The following is a 22118-nucleotide window of genomic DNA, read 5'->3' on the forward strand; positions in this document are numbered from 1 at the left end:
GTCTAGTGCATCACTGACCCTCTTCTGGACAGAGCCCCTCCCCTGAAGCCAAGGGTGTCTGATGGGGATCCTGGTTCCTCTCCCCTTCCCCCTTCCTCCTCAGCGAGCTTTGATCTCAACACATATAAACACCCATCTCTTAGAGCTACACCGCTGTGGAGTTTTCAAATCCACATTCCTGAATGAATACTCTTTCTATATATATATTTTGTTGTTGTTTTATATATTTACATATAGTGTTTATATATATAGATTTATATATATCTGTATAGAATATATATATTTATATTATATATAAAATAGATATAAAGAATAAGTGGTTGTCACATTGTTACATTCCTGGAAGATTTATGCATAAACAGTTCATAGATAAACAGTTGACTATTATAGATGGAAGCTTGAGCAGTAACAAGTTACAGAACATGTGTAGATTTAAAATTTAGAAGGTCTTTGTCCCACGTAGTTTATTCCTTGTGTTTCTGTGGTCATTAGAATATGCGTGTCCTCTTATTTTCCTTACTAAGGGCACTTTCATCACATTATTTGATTTATGTCAAAAATGATCATTATTCCCCCCTCGAGACTTTTCCAATATAATTTTGACTTACAATTCAGTAACTAAGATCAGTCAGCTACATGATGTCTTACTCTGTTGTGTGTGGTAGACAAGGATATGCCCATTCTTCCAGAGGCTGGCTGTTAGAATGAGATTTGCACATATTCTTTGCCGCACATCCTGCCGCATTCCTGTAGACCGTAGAACACTCTTGTCTGCATCGATCTGGCGGAGTGAATCAGTAGTGTTTTCTGTCACAGGCCTCAGGTGTGATTTTCTAGACTACCTTCGCAGTGCCTCACTTGGTCACCTCCAAACTGCTGGGTCTCATCTGCTGTCAGTGTTTTTCTGCTGCAAAACCAGAAGGCAGTGAAATCCCCCAGTGAGTGCTTGTGTGTGTGTGTGTGTGCATGTGCGTGCACGTGCACGTGCACACACACACAAACAGCCCTCGCTTTGGATTCCAAAGCCACGTGGACTGTTGGGAAAGGACAGCCTTTGTGGTGGGCTAGACCTCAGTTTGACACCCTTGTTTCTACTAATTGTATTAATGTAGATCTGTGTCTTAAGCCCTTTGCGCCTCAGTTTCTTATCTGTACAACTGGGGATAATTACCGATGTTCTAATATTATCGTGAAGTTTCAGTGGAAAAATTTCAGCCCTAGGTCTGGCATATGGTTTGTGCTTGAGAGATACTTGTTTTCCCTATGTCCTCTACCATTTACAACTTACCAGGTGGTCTTTATTGCCCGCTCCACGCGTCTCCCATATATGATAGCGCGCATATTGTAACTGCTCAGATGTGACTTTCCATCTCTCTAGTCTTCTCACTTTTTAAAAAATATGCAGCTTTCTAGTACCTTTTCCATTTCTGTTCAGAACCACGGTTAGAGATGAAGAAAGTTCACTTCTTTGACTTCTGCCATGTCTCTAAAAATTCCTGTAAATAGTTTCATTCTAATCAGGGAAAGGTTTCCTCAACAACATTTTCTAATTTACTTAATTCCCTTTTAACTCCTTAGTAATGCTTGCTTAACTGAGTGGCATTCTTTTGCACTAGACTGATATTTACCAATCATGCCTCTTCTAAAGTGTCTTTTAAAAGATTTTGCTTTTATTTTTCTTTAAACACTTAAAACACACATGCAGAACGTAACATACGTTTGCAAATAACGCTCCAAATTAGTTTATCCTCAATTAGAGTAAAGTAATCTGAGAGCTTCACTCTTCCACCTGAATTAACTCTGAGACATACTTGTGTGCTCTTGTGAGATAAGGAATTTCAATCTCAGGACCTCGTGTTGGCAAGAAGATTGAGACTGTTGATTAGAAACAAATCAAACAAAACGTGGTGCAGAAAAACGAAGTTCAGAACCAAAGACCAGAAATTGAAAACGTCCGTTTCCGAACGCTTTGATTTTAATCTGCCTCCGGCTTTCTGTTCATTAGTGCATCTGGCCGTGCTTCTTAGTGAAGAAAAGCTTGGCAGGGGGGAAAAAGCCGTGTTTAAATTGTCTGGGAGAAGACACAGAGTGTACAGATCTACTTTTGTCTCCGAGGGGGTATAATTTCTTCGTTCATTTCTCCTTTTAAAATTTTTCTCCTTGTGCACTTACGAGTAAATTTTAGAGCACATGGAAGTGAGGAAATGATTGTCCCAGTTCGAGCCAAGGAGAGCGTGGGTTGGCAGCTCTGCTGTTGAGATCCTGAGTCTGTGCCGTTTTCTGTCCCACCCAGCTCAGCTTATCCCATCCATTTCAGACTAGGGAGAAAAACCTTTCCATGGTACCTTCCATGCCTCCATGTGAGACATGAAGAGTGCCTCCAGTCATGGGAGGGCTGTCCTTAGACCTCTCACAGGGTGGCATTGTGGCAGTTTGGCCTAACTCGGGCTCCCAGGAGGATGTATAGTCACCAGCGAATTTGGCCACCGTGACCAAGGCTCTGAGGATCAGCTTTTGGGTTTTCTTATTCTCTCTACCTTTAAGACTGCCCCAAGATTCCTCCTGCCTCCTGTGTTGCTCTTACGGAGTTTAGATTCTAGGTCTTGTCTGAGGCATAACAAGTGGTCTGTTATGTTGGATATCCACAAGAGCAGTAAGAATTCCAAACTTCCTCTTCAGCTATTGAGAGATCCGTCCCGATCTCATTGGCCAGATAAAAAGCTCTCTCAGGTTGGTGTTTGTCTTTACTGTTTTTATTTATTTATTTTTAAAGATTTTTATTTATTCAGTTTACAGAGAGAGAGAGACAGCAAGAGAGGGAACACAAGTAGGGGGAGTGGGAGAGGAAGAAGCAGGCTTCCCGCTGATCAGAGAGCCGGATGCGGGGCTCGATCCCAGGACCCTGGGATCATGACCTGAGCTGAAGGCAGACGCTTAACAGCTGAGCCACCCAGGCACCCCTGTCTTTACTGTTTTTATACAACACTTAAAATTTTCTGTAACCTCAATGGCCTTCAAAAGGGTGGTTTAGCCACAGGCTGACACCTAATGGAAATAGAACAGTGTAAGGATGGGACCAAGGCAAGGATGGGCTGGAGCCGGCTCTCCTGTCAGCTCACAAAAACCATGGTTCTGATCCTTCTTTAGCATCCGCAGCTCTGCGTCCATCCCTATATACCCTCCTACTCTGAGCCGATCTGCCGGTCAGGGTCCCGGCAGGGAACACACGACAGGGCCGGTGGGGTGACTGAAGAATTTATGAAGGGTCTGTTTACAGTGCTATGGGCAGGGTTGTGGAGCCAACATACACAGTGACACCTGCCAGATGACCTAAAAAGACAAAGGACAGGACTGTCACCGGCGGGCAAAGGGATGAGAGCTGTGACCATGGAGAGGAACCCCAGACGGGAGCTATACCTGTAGATGGGTGAACTGAGCCACTGCCTGACTGAGGTGGAGGAGGAAGGGGCTGTAAGATGCAGAGGAAAACAGCCAACAGTGAAGATCAGCTGGACAAGAGGGCAGCCCAAGGGGAATAAGTTTGAGGTACGGTTGTGCAGGGCTCAGACAGTGTCCTCTTGCCACAAACAGCCAAGCTCTTTCTGTCCTCACTTGGCACTTCCCATTCTCATCTCGAAATCCTCCTTTGTGGCTCCTGAGTAAGTGTTTGGGGCCCCGTTCTCCATTCATTTAATGCCGTCTGCATTATCCCCATCCTTGCGAGTGTCTAAGGGCTTTTGTAGATTTAAAGTTCATGATGTTTTAAATCAACTGAAGCCTCTGATTTGCTCAAGTGGAGACTCAACTGATGCATTTCCTGTGGACAGCCAGAGGAGGGGTCTTGGGGCACAAAAGAATTCTTAAGATGTACAAAAGCAGCACAAGGAGAGCCCAGGTTCCCCAGTTTTGCAGGAAGGAGAGCTGAAGTTGTGGGCAACCCTGAGAACTATTTCTCCCAGAAATATTGCCATAACTCCCTGGCATTTGTGCTGATGATGGTTATAGTTATTCGTGAAGGATCCAAAGGTCTAAGACATATAACAGGTTACGGCAGGGATAGTAATACCTCCACAGAGTCGTTGGGAGGTTCGGTCATTATGTAAACTTGCACAAATTTGGATTGGGTGCCGCAGGGTCGCTGTTCAGAGCCTCTCTCACTGCCCAGTTCAGTGACTGGGATTCAGAACAGGCCCCTCACAAGAGATGAGGCAGTACTTGTAGTCACAAGGCATTCCAATTAATCAAATAACTTGGCGTCTTCAATTAAAAATAACTTTCACAGCGACAATAATAGGAATATGATTGGATATCTTAATAAGTTAAAGTATTTTAAAAATTAAAACTGAATGTCAGTAAAGTGAAAGATGTAACTTTTCCTGATGACACAAGCCACAGGACCAGGCAAAGGAAGTAGTCATAAGTAGCAGTGAATGGAATCAGAGCGGTGCAGAAGGCATGTGTATGTGCTCATTAAAATACCTCAGTACCGCTGGTCAGTCCTGCCAGACCCTCACAGGATGCTCTTGGATACATCTGCAGACTGAGGACTGTTCACCCCAAGTTAGTGTTGCAAATACCATCTTTCAGAGGGTTACCAAAAGTAAAAGATTTCCTTGGCGGGGGGTCCCTGAAAAGGCTCCGCTTGAGAACCCTAGTGATGCATGTGCAGCTTTCATCGCTGAGCTTTACTATTGCAATGCATATGAGTTGCATGCCAATTGTGTGTGTGCCAGGTATCTAGGTAAAAAATTTAAATGAGATGGTGACTGCCACCAAGGAATTCCTAGTCTAATGGAAGAAGTAGACCCCTAAACAGAAAGAAAAAGGGGGGCCTAATATGTATTGGCAGCCATGCCAGTTGTCAGCTTGGCAAACGCCTGACTCCTAGGGCTGAGGAGGGGAGCTCGACTGTCATCCGCTTCTCCAAAGATTGATAAATTAGATGCAGACAGCGAGAGCCCAGCGCTGCCAAATAAATCTTCAGGCTTGAAATATAACTGTGGTATATGTAGAACTCTGAGAACATACTCGCACCCTACATGCCATTTTCCTGAAAACTGTAGAGGTGGGAGAAAATATGATAATAATGATAATAATCACTGTAATGAGGGGGCACCTGGCTGGCTCAGTTGGTAGAACATGGGACTCTTGATCTCGGGGTTGTAAGTTCAAGCCCCACGTTGGGTGTAGAAAAAATTTAAAAGTAAAAAAATAATCTTAAAAAAATTACTATAATGAGGTCCATTCTCTGCCTTTCTGGAAGGGAACGGTCAGCAGTGGATGTTGTCTGTTTTGAATGGGCCAAGGAGGGGTCCTCTTCTCCTGGACACACACCCACACCCTGCTGACCACAGTGCACGTGTGTGTGTGTGTCCCCTTGTCCGTCACGGGCAAAAAGTGAACTGAGAGTGAGAAGGGGAAGAAATAAACCAGAAGCTGCTGGGCTGGACTTGGATTCTGGAGTGACATTTCCTTTGAGGTCACTAATGGTCCTGAGAAAACCACTTCTTTTTTTTTAAAAGATTTTATTTACTTATTTGACAGAGAGAGAGATAGTGAGAGCAGGGATGCAAGCAGGGGGAGTGGGAGAGGGAGAAGCAGGCTTCCCGCTGAGCAGGGAGCCCAACGCGAGGCTCGATCCCAGGACCATGACCTGAGCCGAAGGCAGACGCTTAACAACTGAGCCACCCAGGCGCCCGAGAAAACCACTTCTTTTCCCTTCTTTAGCTGATAGGTGGTGTGGAGACAGAGCTGAACAACTCTCTGGGCAGGTGTTAAGCTCTTTATCTCTTTGCAGCTAAGGGGCATGCTTCTCTACCTCGTCCCAAGCCAGAAAAGAATCAAACCTACCACTTGTCATACTGAATCTTACCTATTTTTCCTTACAGACACAATAGGTATCGTACCCTTTCTTTGGTTTTACTGATCATCAGGTTAAAGCTCAAAGAAATAAATTAACTCTGAAGTTTCATGGTTAATCAAATAATGCATATTATTAATAGCTGTGTGACTAACTCTTTTAATTCTCATGTCTTTTTACCCCCTACTGTAATTTGAATAAGTAAATTTCCATTTGCCTCTATTCCTAGAAATTGAATGCACTCTGTGTACTTTGGAAAGTCACAAATTCTCTCCCCCCACCACTCATATTTTGCTTGAGTTTCTATTAGGCCGAAACAAGCTTTAAATTTTTTAACCAATTCTGTCACATCTGTGATCCACAACATGCAAAATTAGATTCCCTCCCACTCTTTCTCATTCTAGAAAACTCAGCCAGTCTATGATATTTTCCCCTAACTTTACAACTTTCTGCTTGGTTGATTGACTTGCCGTTTAAAAATACATTTCTGAATAGTTTCTCTTTCTCTTGACTGAATGGGGAGGAGGGAAGACAAAGGGTATGATCATCAATTTAATTTGAGAATAAAGAATTTGTCATGAATATTATTTTTCTCAAGACAAAATAAAATAGGAAAACTTCATTGAGTTTGGGTGCTGTGCTCCTGTCTTCAATTGAATTGAGCAAAAAGCTCCCCGTAGAATCAGCCCCTCTGCCAGGGACCTGCCCTCCTATCCCAGCCACAACCAAATTTGTCTGCCTCCTAAGCATTCGTTCATTTTTTCAAACTCAGATCATCACCTCCACCAGGATGTCCTCCTTAACTTCTCCCCTTCTTGCATCCAGTTTTCTCTCTTGCCCAGTCCATTTATTCATTCACTGATTAACAAATATTTCCGAGCACCCATTAAGTGCCAGGCATTGAGCTAAGCACAGACCATGCACCAGCGAACACAGCTACCCAGCTCCCTGCCCTCCTGTCTCCTCTGGTCTCCTGGGGGAGACATTTTATAAAGACAGGAAACACACAGATAAATGTGTGATTACAACTGGAATGATTCATGAAGGAAATAAAGATGCTCTTGGAGCCTGAAGAACCTGGTGGAGGAACAAGGAACACACGGTGTTGTGAGTTTTCAGTTTGCACGTCGGTCCTCTGGAGGAGGTTGGGGGCTCCTTGACTCTCACCCTCATCTTCCCTGTCCCCAGCAGCGGTGAGCTCCGCAGGGGTCCTTGCCCCCTGCAGGGTTGGGAGAGGGAGGGGGAGGCGGGCAGGCACGGAGATGGGTGCCTGCAGGTCACCTGACACCTGCCTCCTCCCAACCTAGGGGCTTCTGAAAGCACTGGGGATTCTGCTAAGTAAAGGACATAAACACCTGCCCACCAGAGTGAGGAAGGCAGCCTTTGTTCAGGAAAGAAGGTGCGAGATTGCCGGTGTGGAAGTGATGCCTCCTTCAGCTCCCCAGTGGGGACTGTTGTCTCATAACCTTGAGGACGGCCCGAGAGGTGGCTCACTAGATGTTAACACTACCCAGGACATGACTAACGGCCTGGCTGGAGTTCTGTTTACACTCTTTTCTTTTCAATTCTATAGGATTAATAAATAGAGCATATTAAATTCTTTTCAGAAATTTCTGTGGGACGATATGCGAATTCTTTTGTAAAAAGTATTTCACCTTTTGACAGGCTTGAAAGAAGTAGTCAACTATAGCTAAAAAATAAAAGTGCATCGATAGAAGTAGAACACCAGTCAATAGTAGGCCGAGAGTTCATGAGTCACACTGGACAAGACACTTATTCTCTGGGATTCGTTTTCAATTTTAGCAAAGAAATACTTGCTCTTGATTCACAGGATTCTTATGAAGGTGTTATTCTTCTTTAAATTATGTAAACTTTAAGTTCTTGAGATGAAATGTACTTTGTAAATTCAAAGTATAATCTAAATTAAAAAAATAGGTTGCAGCTTTTAAATATAATGAACTTGCTACTTTTCTCACCTGTTTTTTTTTCCCTCAATTTTAGTGGGTCAGAGAAAATAAAACATCAGCCCTATTGCACCCATTTCAGTTGAAGGCTTGTTATGAAAGCCTTTTTTCCCTTTCATCTTTTAATTCTGAAGAGTATGGTTCCTTTAGGTAAAAAAATGAGATCATAACTTACAGAACCATTAATTATTTAAGGGAAATTGTCCAAATCACATTTATTCATATGGAATTGCTCTCCACAATTTTATTACTCTATATGTTATAATCAGCAAAACAAAGATCTTAATAAAATCCAGGTGATGGGGCACCTGGGTGGCTCAGTCCTTAAGCGTCTGCCTTTGGCTCAGGTCATGATCCCAGGGTCCTGGGATCGATCTCCGCATCGGGGAGCCTGCTTCTCCCTCTTCCTCTGCCTGCCACTCTGCCTACTTGTGCTCTCTCTGTCAAATGAATAAGTAAAATCTTTAAAAAAAAAATAAAATAAAATAAAATCCAGGTGACAAATTTCTCAAGATGTTAAAAATCTTTCACTTTGTCCACTTAAAGCATTAGTAGTTTGCATTAGGAAGTTTTATTTATATTTAAAACTCTTGTATCTAGTCTTCTACAATTATTAAAAGTAATACACCTTTAAATGTTTGTAAGAAATATTTATAAATGTAATATGCAAAGTTCTATTTGGTTTTCTTAAACTGTTTTAAAGAGAAAAAATAATGTCATCCGTATATTAAGGTTTGTTTTAAAGAGGCCTGTCTTCAGATGTGTCCATATCATAGACAGTCATGGAAATACAAACTAACTTTTACAGTGTCCATTATAACAAATTATTAGTAATAAATAATTTTTTCTGCTAATTAGAAGTGACAGAAAAATCTTGACAGATTAATAGCTACAATAAATATATAATATTAGAGAAAGGTGCTTTGTCAATTTAATGAATTATTGTAATGATTTTTGATGACAAAAAATTTCATGGAAAAATTACTGGCTTAATTCGAGCTAAAAATTTCTCAGCTTTAATGATCTCTCTCATTGGTTCCCTGAATTTTACCATTTGCATTTAATTTCCTTTATGCCAGGCTTTATGCTAAGCTTCTGGTGAGCTTTGTGTAGGTTTGTTGTGGGTTTGTTTTTTTTTTTAATGCATTCTATTTCTGAGAGGATAATTCTCCATGATGCCTTAGTGAGCTTGATTCTATTAAGCTGCTTTGCTGTCTGGATACCAGTTGCCTGGGGGGGACAGAGATTCTGAAAGGGACCAGAACCAAAAAGTAGGGTTGCTGTAGGGCCGGCCCAGAACAAGGAGTAATGGTCACTGATCCTGTGCAATTATCAGAGGTTTCTGGGTGGCAAACGTGTGCCTTGCCAGAGGTCTTTCAGCCTGAGGGCTTTCTCTGATGAATTCAGCACACTGATCAAAGGGTTTGCGTTGGTCTCCTTTATTCATTCCGTCAATGAGAACTTGAGAATGAAAGAGATGGTTAAATGCCGACTGAAGTGAAATGTTTAAAAAATTAATTTGTCCTTCACTATTGTGTGTTTCAGAGACTGGAGCACAAGGAAGTGTTAGTGGGCTTGTTGTTCCTGGTTTTCCCGTTCATTCCAGCCAGCAATCTCTTCTTCAGGGTGGGTTTTGTGGTGGCCGAGAGAGTCCTTTACATGCCTAGGTAATTATTGCTCGTGATTTCCTCTTTACGAGACCTGCCTTCCGTCACCAACATGGATAGTTCCAGAGGGACGGTCCTTTGCGTGTGTCACAATTAGGTCCTCGTGTTGGGGAGGCGTGTATTACCTCAGCTTTCACAACAGCCGCAGGGAGGTCTGGGCGAGCTCGGGCTTGCACCTGTTCACTCCGGCTCACAGCGGCTTAACTCCAGCTGGGAGCTTGACGGCTAAATGGGAAGTACTGACTTGAGTATATTTGGGATTCCAGGGCAATCATTTACCCCAATATCTATGTTTCATTAAACGTAATTTTAGTAATTTTCTAGAAATATTTGATTTGCATAAAATTATTACTTGTTAAGTAACACGAGTATAATTATATCTTCTTCCTTCTTTCTCTTTTCCTTTCTTTGTTCTTTTAATTTAAAAATAGGTACAATCTCAAGAAAATTTGTCCTTGAGAAAAAAATGGTTAAAAATTATAAAGGGTCTTCAGCCATATGTCATTACATAATGCCACTTATCTCTGAATATTTGAACTCTGCTGAAGCTTGTCTGTTCTCTTGTCAGTGTTTCAAGTCCACATTTCTTTTCAGATGCCTGGAAAAGTCCCCTAAGTGGTTCTGCCTTTAATCCATTGTGTAACCTTGAGCAAGATGTGAAGCTTTTTTGAACCCAGGCTTTCTCATTTTTTTTTTTTTTAAGATTTTATTTATTTATTTGAGAGAGAGAGAATGAGAGAGAACACAGGAGAGGGGATAGGGTCAGAGGGCAAAGCAGACTCCCTGCCGAGCAGGGAGCCCGATGCGGGACTCGATCCAGGGACTCCAGGATCATGACCTGAGCCGAAGGCAGTTGCCCAACCAACTGAGCCACCCAGGCGCCCCGAGGCTTTCTCATTTTTAAAATAGGGATTTTAGTAAACTTCCTAAAATTAAGTAGTATCATGAAAGTTATATAAGAATGAACTTTTGTAAAAGGCAGTATCCTAAACCAAAAAATTATAAGGAAATCATTATTGTTATTTATTGAGTTAGGAATTTTATTTTATTTATTTTTTGAATTTTATTTTTGTTTCAAATTTTTATTTAAATTCTAGTTAGTTAACATATCGTGTAATATTGGTTTCAAGAGTAGAATTCAGTGATTCATCACTTATATGTAACACCCAGTGCTCATCACAAGAAGTGGCCTCTTTAATGCCAGTCACCCATTTAGCCCATCCCCCACCCACCTCCCCTCCAGCAACCCTCAGTTTGTTCTCTGTCTTTAAGAGTCTCTTATGGTTTGCTTCCCTCTCTCTTTTCTCCTACGCTTTCCCTATGTTCATCTGTTTTGTTTCCTAAATTCCACATATGAGTGAAATCATATGGTATTTGTCTTTCTCTGATTGGCCTATTTCACTTAGCATAATCCTCTGTAGCTCCATGCATGTCATTGCAAATGGCAAGATTTCATTCTTGTTGCTGGCTGAGTACTATTCCTGTGTGTTTGTGTGTGTGTACACACCACATCTTCTTTATCCGTTTATCAGTCAGTGGACATTTGGGCTGTTTCCATAGTTTGGCTATTGTCGATGATGCTGCTATAAACATCAGGGTGCATGTGCCCCTTTGAATCTGCATTTTTGTATCCTTTGGGTAGGAATTTTAATTAACTTTAAATTTTATTTTTGAATTAATTTAAATATCAATAGATTTTAATTTTATTAATTGATATTGAGTTAGAAATTTTAAAACACAAATAATTAGGAATCAATTTCATAACCTTTGATTACCCCTAAGCCAAGTACCTAACAGTTTTTCCAAGTCTTTACAGCTTCTTGTTTTGACTTGGTTAAGGAGAGAGGGCAGTCCTTAATTTTCTTCATAGGTCTTCAGTACCATTTGGGAAGGCGGTTATTTCTTTCTTATTTTTTTAAAGATTTTATTTATTTATTTGACACAGAGAGAGAGAGAACACAAGCAGGCGGGGAACGGCAGGCAGGGGAGAAGCAGGCTCCCTTGCTGAGCAAGGAGCCCGATGCGGGACTCGATCCCAGGACCCCGGGATCATGACCTGAGCGAAGGCAGACGCTTAACTGACTGAGCCATCCAGGTGCCCCAAGAAGGCGGTTATTTCTTGATAAATACTATTTGTTAAGGACAAAAATACAACAGAAATTCTTTGTATTCTGTATTGCTGTGAGATAGCAGGCTTATGAGACCTTGCCAGTAATAGGGAATATGAAGGGCAAAGGGGATTCAGTGTCTGTTCTAGGTATGTTTTTGCTTAGACCAGCTGAAAGTGGCTTCAGTCTGCTCTTCTCCGTAGTGTGGATGATTGCAAGTGGAACCTGTGTTCATTCTTCACCTAACAAGTTTTCATAGAGCATGTTTGCATTCTGTACTAGAATCTGAGCCTACAAAGATAAGTGAGTCTTGGTGCCTGCCCTCAAAGAGTTTAGCTGCTGATAAACATGAATTAATGTTAATTGTATCAAAACTTCTAGTGAACCTCTATTATATATCAGTCACTATGCTGAGCATATTATATTTATCAGTTCACTCACACTGTTTATGTAGTAGTCCATAGCTCCCCCCTGAAGTTAGGGGGCCTGTGTTTGAATTCTGGCTTAAGCATGATCATGTGTGATGCCACAAAGCCTCGCTTCCCTCATCTGTATAAAATGAAGATAATAGCACCCAACTCAAGGAGACATTGTGAGCATTAAATGAGATGATCATTTAAAAAGCTTAGAAAGCGTTTTGCATTGTATGTGGTCAATGAAAAAATGTAGTTTAAGTGTTATTGATTGATGTCAGCTCCCTAGGTAGCTGATGCCATTACCCTGTTTTACAAAAATATAACACCTGGGTGCTAAGAAGTTAATGAACTTGCTCAAGATGGGCAGAGCTGAAATGCAGATCTTTGTCTACTCAAGGACCTCTCACCTTCCAGACTATATTGCTTCTCTGATAGTAACATCTTAGTATTCTTTTTAAGTGAAAAGAAGAAACTCAGAACACAGTAAACGTACTTTCAGCTCAACTCCATTTGGTGATCAGGATGTATACTTCTAAGAGTCCTGTGAGATAAATCCTCAGGAATCTGGGATTTGGGGGGACAAAGAATTGCATGTGCAGCAAACTTTTCTAATCCAGAGACAAGAGAACAATTTCTGAGGAAATAAAGGGCTGGAATTTTAAACAAGAGGTTAAAATGTCATTTTTCTGGAAGAGACCCTTATGTCAACATTATTAAACCCATAATACTGTTATCATCAATTGGTGGGGTGTCTTAGTTAAAATAAGGGGTTCCACTCGCCTAGGTAGGTGTATTTCCCTAAACCTACAGAATCATGCCGGTTCTGGCTCTTCCTGAGTGCCGTATCTTAAATAGACCTTTCTCTGACTTTCAAAAAATGATTTATTTATTTTAGAGAGAGAGAAAGCACGTGCACAAGCAGGGGGAGGGATGGGGGAGAGAGAGAGAGAGAATCCCAAGCAGACTCTGTGCCAAGCATGAAGCCCAACATGGGGCTCGATCTCACAACCCTGAGATCATGACCTGAGCCAAAACCAAGAGGATGCTCAACCAGCTGAGCCACCCAGGCGCCCCGACCTTTCTCTGACTTTCTTTTCTCTAAAACAGACAAAGTAGTGTCCCTGTCCTTTTACCGCTAGGTATAAGTTCATTTGGATTAAAATGAAAGTTCTGAATATGAAGAAAGCCTCAATATTTCCAAGAACAAGTGCCTGCCTCTTAGAACCTACTCGGATTTTGCTCCATTTTGCAAACTTGGTGCAGAGTCATCCAAAATCAGGGTCAGTGAGCTGGTCTTTATTAAAGAGATGACTATCTTTTTTTCTTTTCTACCCTGCATGTGTGCATTGCATTGTTGACATTCAGTCATCATTTTCCGAGGGTTTCAGCAGCTTTTTGCCCAGCTATCCACTGTTTTCCACTGAGGTGGGGCAGCTGGTCACTGCTGGGTAAAGTCTTTTCCAGGGAAAGTCCCCCATTTTCCTAGAAAACTGTCAACGTTTATAAATGGAGTGTGCTGAAGTCCTTAGCGCCGCTGGAAGCTTCCTGGGGACCACAGAGAAGTTGGCCTGTGCCTTAGGCATCCCTGGGAAAGCATGAGAACACTGGGTGTTGCCTGTTGCACTTATGAAGGTTAGACATTGACTTTGGCGATGGTGAAGACCATTTCCCAAGCCTTTTACACACACAGGAATCTTCTCTGCATGACTCTCCCTACATTATTGACCTTGACAAGAAAGAGCCATTTTCCACAGCTTGAAGTACCCAGGTGCTTTGAGGAAAACATACACACAGTGTCCTCAATGGAAGTTTGGTAATACCTGTCATCATCTTTATGCAGACATCTGTGTTCTCTCAAAAACTCTAGCAAATGACAGGACAATGAAGTTAAAAGCTGACTTGGTAATTCTTCTGAGGAAGTTGAACTTTCTACTCATTAAATGTTTGTTTCAAGTGATATGGAGCCAAATCTTGGCCTTAGATTCTATCCATAGCACCACAGAAATCATGTCTACCCTCACTGAAGCCTGGGTGACTCCCATCAGGCCCAAGGGCTGATTTGGCTATTTTACAAGAAAAGCCCAGAATGAGTCAGACCAAGTACTCTTTCATCTCTGCCTTTATGCCTAACAATGAATAAGGCACTCAAATCTTCTGGCTTTTGTTCTCCCTCCATCCTAACTTAGATAAGACCCAAAATGTCACCTTCCTCTGACTTGCACTTTGAAATCTGTGGATAAAAGGGACAGAAATAGGCTATCTATTTATCATTGCATGGCTTTAGGGTCAGAGTTTCACCACCAAAAGAAATTGGAATAATCTTTTCTTCTGGTGATAAATGCCTATTTTGTGGATTTCCTTTTTGAACAGGCAGGAGAGTTTGGGGCTTTTTAACAGATATTTTGATCTCTTATTCTTCTCTCCAGAGAGACATAATGTTTTATGGCTACTTTTTTTTGTGTGTATTTTATAAAAACCACATTAGAATGCTTCAAACGACTAAAATTTCTTTGAATCAATGAAGCAGAAATAGTTGTTGGTAGCTCTCAAATGAAGTCATAGGATGTGATCAGATATTCACTTACATGCCAGATTAAGGGTGATTTATTCACTTCATCGCCAAAGAGCAAATTCCTAAGCTACTTTAAGAAAACATGAATGAGTGGAAATAGGAAGCAGATAAGAATAAATGAAGGCAGAAACAATATTGTGGATAGCATTGATCAAGAATAATTGAGACCACAGAAGGAGGAGTTCGATACCATGTGATACCATGTGTTGGAGGGAAGAAAGAAATATAAAAGTTTGCCCTTGTATAATCCCTAAGCTTGTGGACACATCAGACACGGAAAACTGGAAAAATGATGACCCTCACCCCATTCATTTTTGATTTTGAGGATTACCTTCAAGTCATACCTATCAATTTGAGGTGAAATTTTTCATCTTACCTGGGTCGCTATGGGAGCAATACTGCAGTATTTCTTTCTCAGGATGCAAAAGGAAAAATGGTACCTCGGAAGTAATATTGCTTCCATTATCTGATTTTGGGAACCCCTTCTGAGGAGCCATCTATGCATAGGCTTCTTCAGACTTGCTGGAGGAGAGTGATGATGATTTGAGAGTAAATCAAAGTTTGGCCAAATATTAAAATCAGCAGAGCAGTCGTTCGATATCAACGCAAGCTTACCTTAGCAAATCCAGTAGGACAAGACTGAACTGGGAATTGGTACAGCCCCATCAGTCCCCTACTGACTGGCAGCCTTGGGGGGGATCATTTTCCTACCAGTAAAACCAGAGGGTTAGCCCTGCTCAGTGGTCCCCAAGTGTTGCTTAGATCTCCATAACAGACTTTTCCTGGTCTGTGGCCAAGTTAAGACAATGTAGTGGGTTTTTCATAAAGTTTTATCTATGCATTTTTTAAATTATGAAATTATGCCTTTCTTATATTTTTGCTATTAAAATATCTTTTCTCCTATGACAAGGTGTAAGAGCAGCAGGGGGTGCACAACCCTCCTCCCCCACCCAAGTCCACCTTCTTGGAAATTTTACGGGTTTGGGAAATCTCAAATCTCAGTAATCATTGTGCTACATGATCTCTAAGGTCTCTTTCAGCTCCAAAGTTCAACTGTTTTGTGATTCAGAATAACCTTGTGGAAAGCATGAATTTTTTTTTCTCCTCCAGGTTTTAAACAAGGATTTTTGTCATGCATTGGAATGTGACCACCTATGTCTGCTCTTTTTCAATAGGATGGTCCCCGTAGGGAAAGGGAGATGGGTCCCATGCGGGGAGGGGAAAGGAAGGTGGTATGCCATGGGGACAGGCTCTCTGAAGGACCAGGTGGTAGACACCAGGAAGTGGTTCGGGAAGGATCTGTGTGGGGTCCCTACTGTGAGATAATGAGGTGTCCTCATAAGCAGCAGGAGCAGCTGATGCTTAGAAGTTCACGGGGAAAGCAGCAAGAAGGAATTTATATGGCAGGAGGAAATGGGCAGCAAGAGCAAGGCCAGACCTCCCTCTTCAAGGAGCCGTTGTACAGGCAGCTTAGTAAGAGAGGTTGCAGTCCATGAAAACAGGTCAGAAGTTTGCCTGTCCCCATGAAGTCATGGAGAGAGACCCATTAATTCGGCTGAAGCCAAGGATCTAAGGAGGGGCTCAAAGCGCAGGTAAATTGCCCCCAAGGTGGTTGATACTGAATAAAGAAGGTTGAGTCCCCTCTAAGGCCATGGCTGGCAGAGATGGGACAAGATTGAATCACGTAAGAGGACACAAGTAACTCGATTTTGAGGGGGCCAAGTCACAAAAATCGTGGGAAACCCGATAAAGCCAGATACTCGTTTTTTAGTTTGATTTTTTTGTTTGTTTGTTTCAAATTCCCGTTGTATAATACATTAGAGAGGTGGGAAAAGCAGCTTGGGCTTGACAAAGAGCCACTTAACTAAAAACTCAAGAAATAGATTGAGAGGCAGTTTTCAGTTACAAGGTCAAGTGCACCAGGTCTCTGAGAATATATGTGTATAAGTGTGCCTATGTGTTGGCTAAATTACCCAGAGCCATTCAATTATTACTTAGTTTTGACTCTGAATCCATTTTTTATGCAGTTCTACCATGCCGCCTTAAAAGGAGGTTCTCTTTTATCATAATGAGTGCAATGAAGGAAAAGGAGAAATGCAGTGCGCTATTACACTAGGGGGCAATAAAGTGGTATCACCAAATGATCTGGAGAGAAAGAGTGAAGATCACGGATACCACTGGAAAACAAACAGTGGGAAGATCCAAGATTTGAGTAAGGAAGTAAGTCTTTTTACTTTAGAGAGGTAGTCTAATGCTTTTAAATATGGCGTCTTCCATGTTATACACCATATTTTAAAAGAAAGCTGAGTCTGTCAAGTTCTGTTGCTCCTCCCCATGTCTCCGGTTTTCAGTGGAACAAACCTCCACTGTCGTGCAGTCAGAGGCTTCCTGCTGGTGTAATAACCTACTCCAGGGTTTCAGAAGTTGGTTAAGATTATTCTTCAGAATATGATGGAGTAAGGATGGAAATATTTGATACCAGCTTGTCTCTTTGTTCTTGCTGTGCCAGCATGAACTGTTCCATCCAGCCCTTCGAGACCTGAATTCAGAAGAGGTATGAGATCTAGACGCTAGGCCTTGTCCAGTGAGGGCTGCTCTTGAGGGCAGTGCCCAGGTAGGGAGGGTCTCGGGGTTGCCCCAGGCTTGGGGTTGGTGCTTGTGCTTGGGGGTGAGTGTGCCATGTGAAGAACGTGACCAGGAAGGAAAGGAGCAGGACTTTTACTGAGGGACTCGAGCAAATGTGTTCTAAAACTAGAGATTGTGGATCACAGACAAATAGAACAGAACAGAGCCGTGGTGAAAATGAAGTGAGCTGAGGGAAGATTGGATGCCGGTGGGCTAAAGATCAGTTGGCCAATCTGCGGGGTGGCCTGAGTCAGGCAGTTACTTACTGAACTATAATCACAGCCTTAATATCACAAAAGTCTATTAGTTAATAAAAAAAAAAAATGAATGTTTATGCCTATTAAGTCCTAAATGATGAACAGCAAATGTCTGGGAAACCACAATTTGAAAGTAAAATTTGGAGAGTGTAATTTGGATTCAGATGAGCCTAAATGGAAAAATGTATGTGAAAATACCATAAGCTGTGCTAGGTAGCTGCAAGTCATTATTTCAGTCCACCCTGTGCAAATGAGGAAATTGGAGAAATCAAAGTTGAAGGAAAGCAAAACAACATAGGTCTGGGCCTCTCCCCATTTCCCCGCCCTTTCTCTTCCTCCAGTGGTTCTGCAACCCTACCCTAGCAGGTCAGTGCCATACTGAAGGAGATTAGGAAATGTGCCTTTGCAAACAGAGGGGAACAACTAACCCATAGATGTTGACAGCCCAGGTCCTGCACATCGGGCTGTGGCTTTGCCTGGAGGGTGGGAGTCGACCGAAGGGTGGCCATCTCAGCCTCCCTCCTATCAAGACCCCTCGTCCTTATATGTGAATCCACTGCTTTCCTTTTCTCTTGGATTCTGCGCAGGGAAATGTATCTCAGACCACTGACTTTTTTTTTTCTTCCATCTTTATTGAAATATAATTGACATAAAATATTGTGTAGGTTGAAGATGTACGCGTGTTGATTGGATACATTTGTATGTATTGCCAAATGGTTACCACTAAACCAGTGACTTCTTATACAGATTTTAGTAATCTTTTTTTTTTTTTTAAGATTTATTTATTTATTTGAGAGAGAGAGTACATGAGAGGGGAGAGGGTTAGAGGGAGAAGCAGGCTCCTCGCCGAGCAGGGAGCCCGATGCGGGACTCGATCCAGGGACTCCAGGATCATGACCTGAGCCAAAGGCAGTCGCTCAACCAACTGAGCCACCCATGCGCCCCCAGATTTTAGTAATCTTAACATATTCTCCATGCTCTCTTGGAAAGCTGGATTGTCCTGCTCTTGTGAGGTCTGGGATCGCCATTTTTGTATGTCTGTACTTTCTCATAGTACCCCACACAATGGATGCTTCATAAAAGAGTATTGTAGAGCCCTCAAAAACACTGGACACATGAGAAAGCATGTGCTGGTGCGGTCAGGTCCGTGTTAACACATGGAATAGAGGAGGAGGCAGCAACAACTAGTGGATTGTCCATTATGCCTTTGCTTCAGAAGGACAGATGCTGTACCATAGGCCATGGTGGTTTATAGAAGAAGTGACAGAATTCAGGTCCTAGAGATGGGCATGCTTGTAGGAGGGTAGGGAGAGGGTGGTTTTTCTAACTTTGCAGGAGTTGCTTTAGAGTTCCTTGGGGGAGGTCTTTGGCTTTGGCCTAAAGGACTCTCCGGCCCAGATGGAAAATCTGGCAGAGACTATTTGTACCAGGCTGGGAGGGAAGGAAGCCAGGCCTGGAGTGAAAGCTCCTGCAAGGGGCAACACCCACACCCCACGGATGGGTAGTTCTCTTGGTGGTGAAAATCTCCACCCCTGACTCGGATTGATACATTTTTAGGTTTACCCTTGTTTCCATGTTAGTTTCTGGTACTTTTAACCTCATTGTTCAACCACACTTATGAAACAGCCCCTGTCATAGTCTGATGCTCAAGGTTCAAATGAATAAAACATTACCCCATCCTTAAATAACCAGCCTGAACTTCTTAATACTTTATTTCATATGAAAGTTGAATACAAAAGCTTCTTTACTGTGCATTAGTTCACCAAAAAGATGATAATTTGCATTCTCTTCCCTTTCTTCTTTCTTCCTGTATTCATAAAGATAGAGGAGAGGAAGATTTGAAATGCGGATAAGGCAAGATTTGCTTAAGTGCTTTTTGAATTTCAGAACTGTGAGTGCACATTAGCATACATATATGGCTACCTGTATTTCTCACACTACAGGTGTATCTTACTTCCTACAATAGATTGTTCTATAAAAGTGATGTGTGACTCAGACCTTTCTGAAGTGAACAATATTGTACAAGGAAGTTTTTAGTTTTAAGGGAGTTTCTGTGAATGCTTTTGTGAAAGACTTACATTGTCCCATAAATTACATAGTTTGGGTCAATCTGGACTTTAATAAACTGGATTTCTTGAGGTGTATACACCATACGTTTTATTGATGTCATAGAATATGGCATACTAAACACACATGAACACATAAACACTTCACTTGAAAACACGGATACCTTGTATTCAGTTCACAGACTGTGTCCACATACATTATTTCATTTACTCCACAAACAGCCCTTTAAAGTAGCTATATTTTCAGCTACCTAAGCAGGCAATCTTAAACTCTTGTAAAATAAACAACTAAGGCTTCATGAGATTGAGCGAATCTCCTGTGGCCAACGGAACTCCCAAGTGTCAGGAAAGAACCTAGCTCCTTTGACCCAGTTCCCAAATTCCTTTTCCTCACTGTGAACTCCCAAGCTTAAAATTTGCACGAGGCCACTTTTGTTCCACTGTGGCTCATAGTGTTTTAGGGACCTCAGGAAGTTACTGCATTTACAGGAGCCTGGTAGAGACAGACATCTGTTTTGACCTGGATATATGCAGCCTGTACACATATCCTGTCTCCTCCTCTATGCAGCAGAAAATAATTCCCTAATAATAATATTATTATTATAACATAATATTAATGTTATCATTTATGGTTGTCTGTCGAGCACGAGTGTAAAATTATTTCCTTTTACAAATAAGAAGATTAATAACTAGTGATTTTAAATAATTGAAGATCAAACAACAGGCAGTGTCAGAACTGAAATGCAGACTCCAGAGCTCTGCCTTATTTACCACGAGAGGTCTCATAAATTCGGAGCTAGTAGATGAACTGCAAGGTTGAGAGGAAGCATCTCATCTTCAAAGACGTAGAGGAGAATCCGGTTCTCAGAAGGTGAAAGCAATGACATTATTATCCCAGCTGTTCATAGATATGCTGAGGAAAGAATGGACGAAATCTATTTCGTGGAGAAGTGATAGAAAGAAGCTCTTCCTCTCTACCACGGGAACGCAGCGCCGAGGATAAGGAGCCGCACAAGAGAGAAATGTACAAGAAATGCTTTTGGAGTCATTTTCTTGGAATATGAATAAAGTCGCATCCAAATACATTCAACCTTCTGAAAAATTTTCCCGCCCATCAAATATGTGAGATTAAAAAAAAAAGAACAAGGTGGGAGTCTTGGCTCATCCGAAGCTGACAGCTTCCAGGTTAAATCTGACCTGAGGCCTCGCCATTGGTCCCCTGCTGCATCTAGGCTGCGGCATCAAGCACCTGTTCTGGGCTCCACATTCCAGGGCTTTATTGTTTAACCATCCATGAGACCAGAATCAGACGTTACTGTCATCATTTGCCAGGTGGGGAGTCACCAAACCAGAGTGAAGCTAAGTAGGGCCATGTTTCATTTCAGCTATCTAAAGTTGGGAATTTTTTTTTTTTAAGTAATAAAATCGTGAGATTGTGTCTGTCTTGTATCACTAATGTTATTTGTAGATCTTTTCAGTGGGTTGTTTGAGTTTAAGTTAAAAAGTAGAGGGCGCCTGGGTGGCTCAGTTGGTTAAGCGACTGCCTTTGGCTCAGGTCATGATCCTGGAGTCCTGGGATCGAGTCCCGCATTGGGCTCTCTGCTCGGCGGGGAGTCTGCTTCTCCCTCTGACCCTCCCCCCTCTCATGTACTCGCTCTCTCTCATTCTCTCTCTCTCAAATAAATAAATAAAATCTTAAAAAATAAAAAATAAAAAAAATAAAAAAATAAAAAGTAGAATTTCACTTGTATTTAATAGCGAAAAGATTCTCTTTGCTTCATGTAATTAAACAAAAAGTGAAGCCATAGTAAACATCATAACATGCTTGGCCCAGAGATAGAAAATTGTCCCCTTTTCAGGTTGATGTAAATAGGAAGGAGAAGTGTTGTTCTTTTATCACTTAAGAGCTTCTGGGGAAGGTTCGTGAAAGTACATTTGTACTATTTACACAGTGATTAACTTCTCACACAGTTTTCAAATAACAGGTTTAAATATTTTTCATTCTAATATGGAAGGACAAACATTGTTGACCTGCATTTCCTCTTTAATTCCCTTTGGATGAGCATCATAAAAATATCAGGGGAGAGATGGCCTAGTCTCTAGTTATTCCGTGCACTGAAATGGGGATACCTTCAGCCTGTGAGTGAGAGATCAAATAATGACTCCAGTCCCAGAAGCCGTGGTGCTTCTCAAGCTGCTTTGAAAATGCGTCTCAGTGCTGAGCCAAACCAATCAGTAACCAGAGTTTGGTTCTTCAGGTTCTGGTTTTGTCCACTGTCAGTGGTTTGCAAAATTGACTCCTTTATGCTCTGTGTAGAGGTCTCTGATCAGAGCCCAGATTTTCCTTAACCAGATTCACCAAAGCAACCTGCAGTCTGGTTTCATCTCCTTGGAGGCCAGAAAGGCATGTAGCTTCTCATTTGCTTGATTTTCTACTTTCAAAATGAGGGCTTGCCCCGCCCCGAGAAATGGAGAGAGCAGTTCTCCCCCCTGCCGCTGAGATCAATGTATTAAAGCACATGTTGAAAGATGAGATGTCATAATAGAGAAGCATCTTAATCTTTGTGATATTGTGTTCACATT

General features: G+C 41.9%; 1 protein-coding gene across 1 annotated transcript in view; it reads left to right on the forward strand.

Annotated features, from left to right (window-relative positions):
* TMTC1 (transmembrane O-mannosyltransferase targeting cadherins 1) overlaps window positions 1-22118 on the forward strand; it is a 263586-nt gene that overhangs the window by 163693 nt on the left and 77775 nt on the right. Inside the window, exon 9 of the mRNA XM_035027979.1 lies at window positions 9370-9491. Coding sequence (XP_034883870.1) covers window positions 9370-9491 — 122 coding nt within the window. The remainder of the gene's footprint in view (window positions 1-9369; window positions 9492-22118) is intronic.

The sequence above is a fragment of the Mirounga leonina genome, unplaced genomic scaffold (genome assembly GCF_011800145.1).
Source record: "Mirounga leonina isolate KUSES-001 unplaced genomic scaffold, KU_Mleo_1.0 Mir_201, whole genome shotgun sequence".
In the NCBI taxonomy this organism is placed as follows: Eukaryota; Metazoa; Chordata; class Mammalia; order Carnivora; family Phocidae; genus Mirounga; species Mirounga leonina.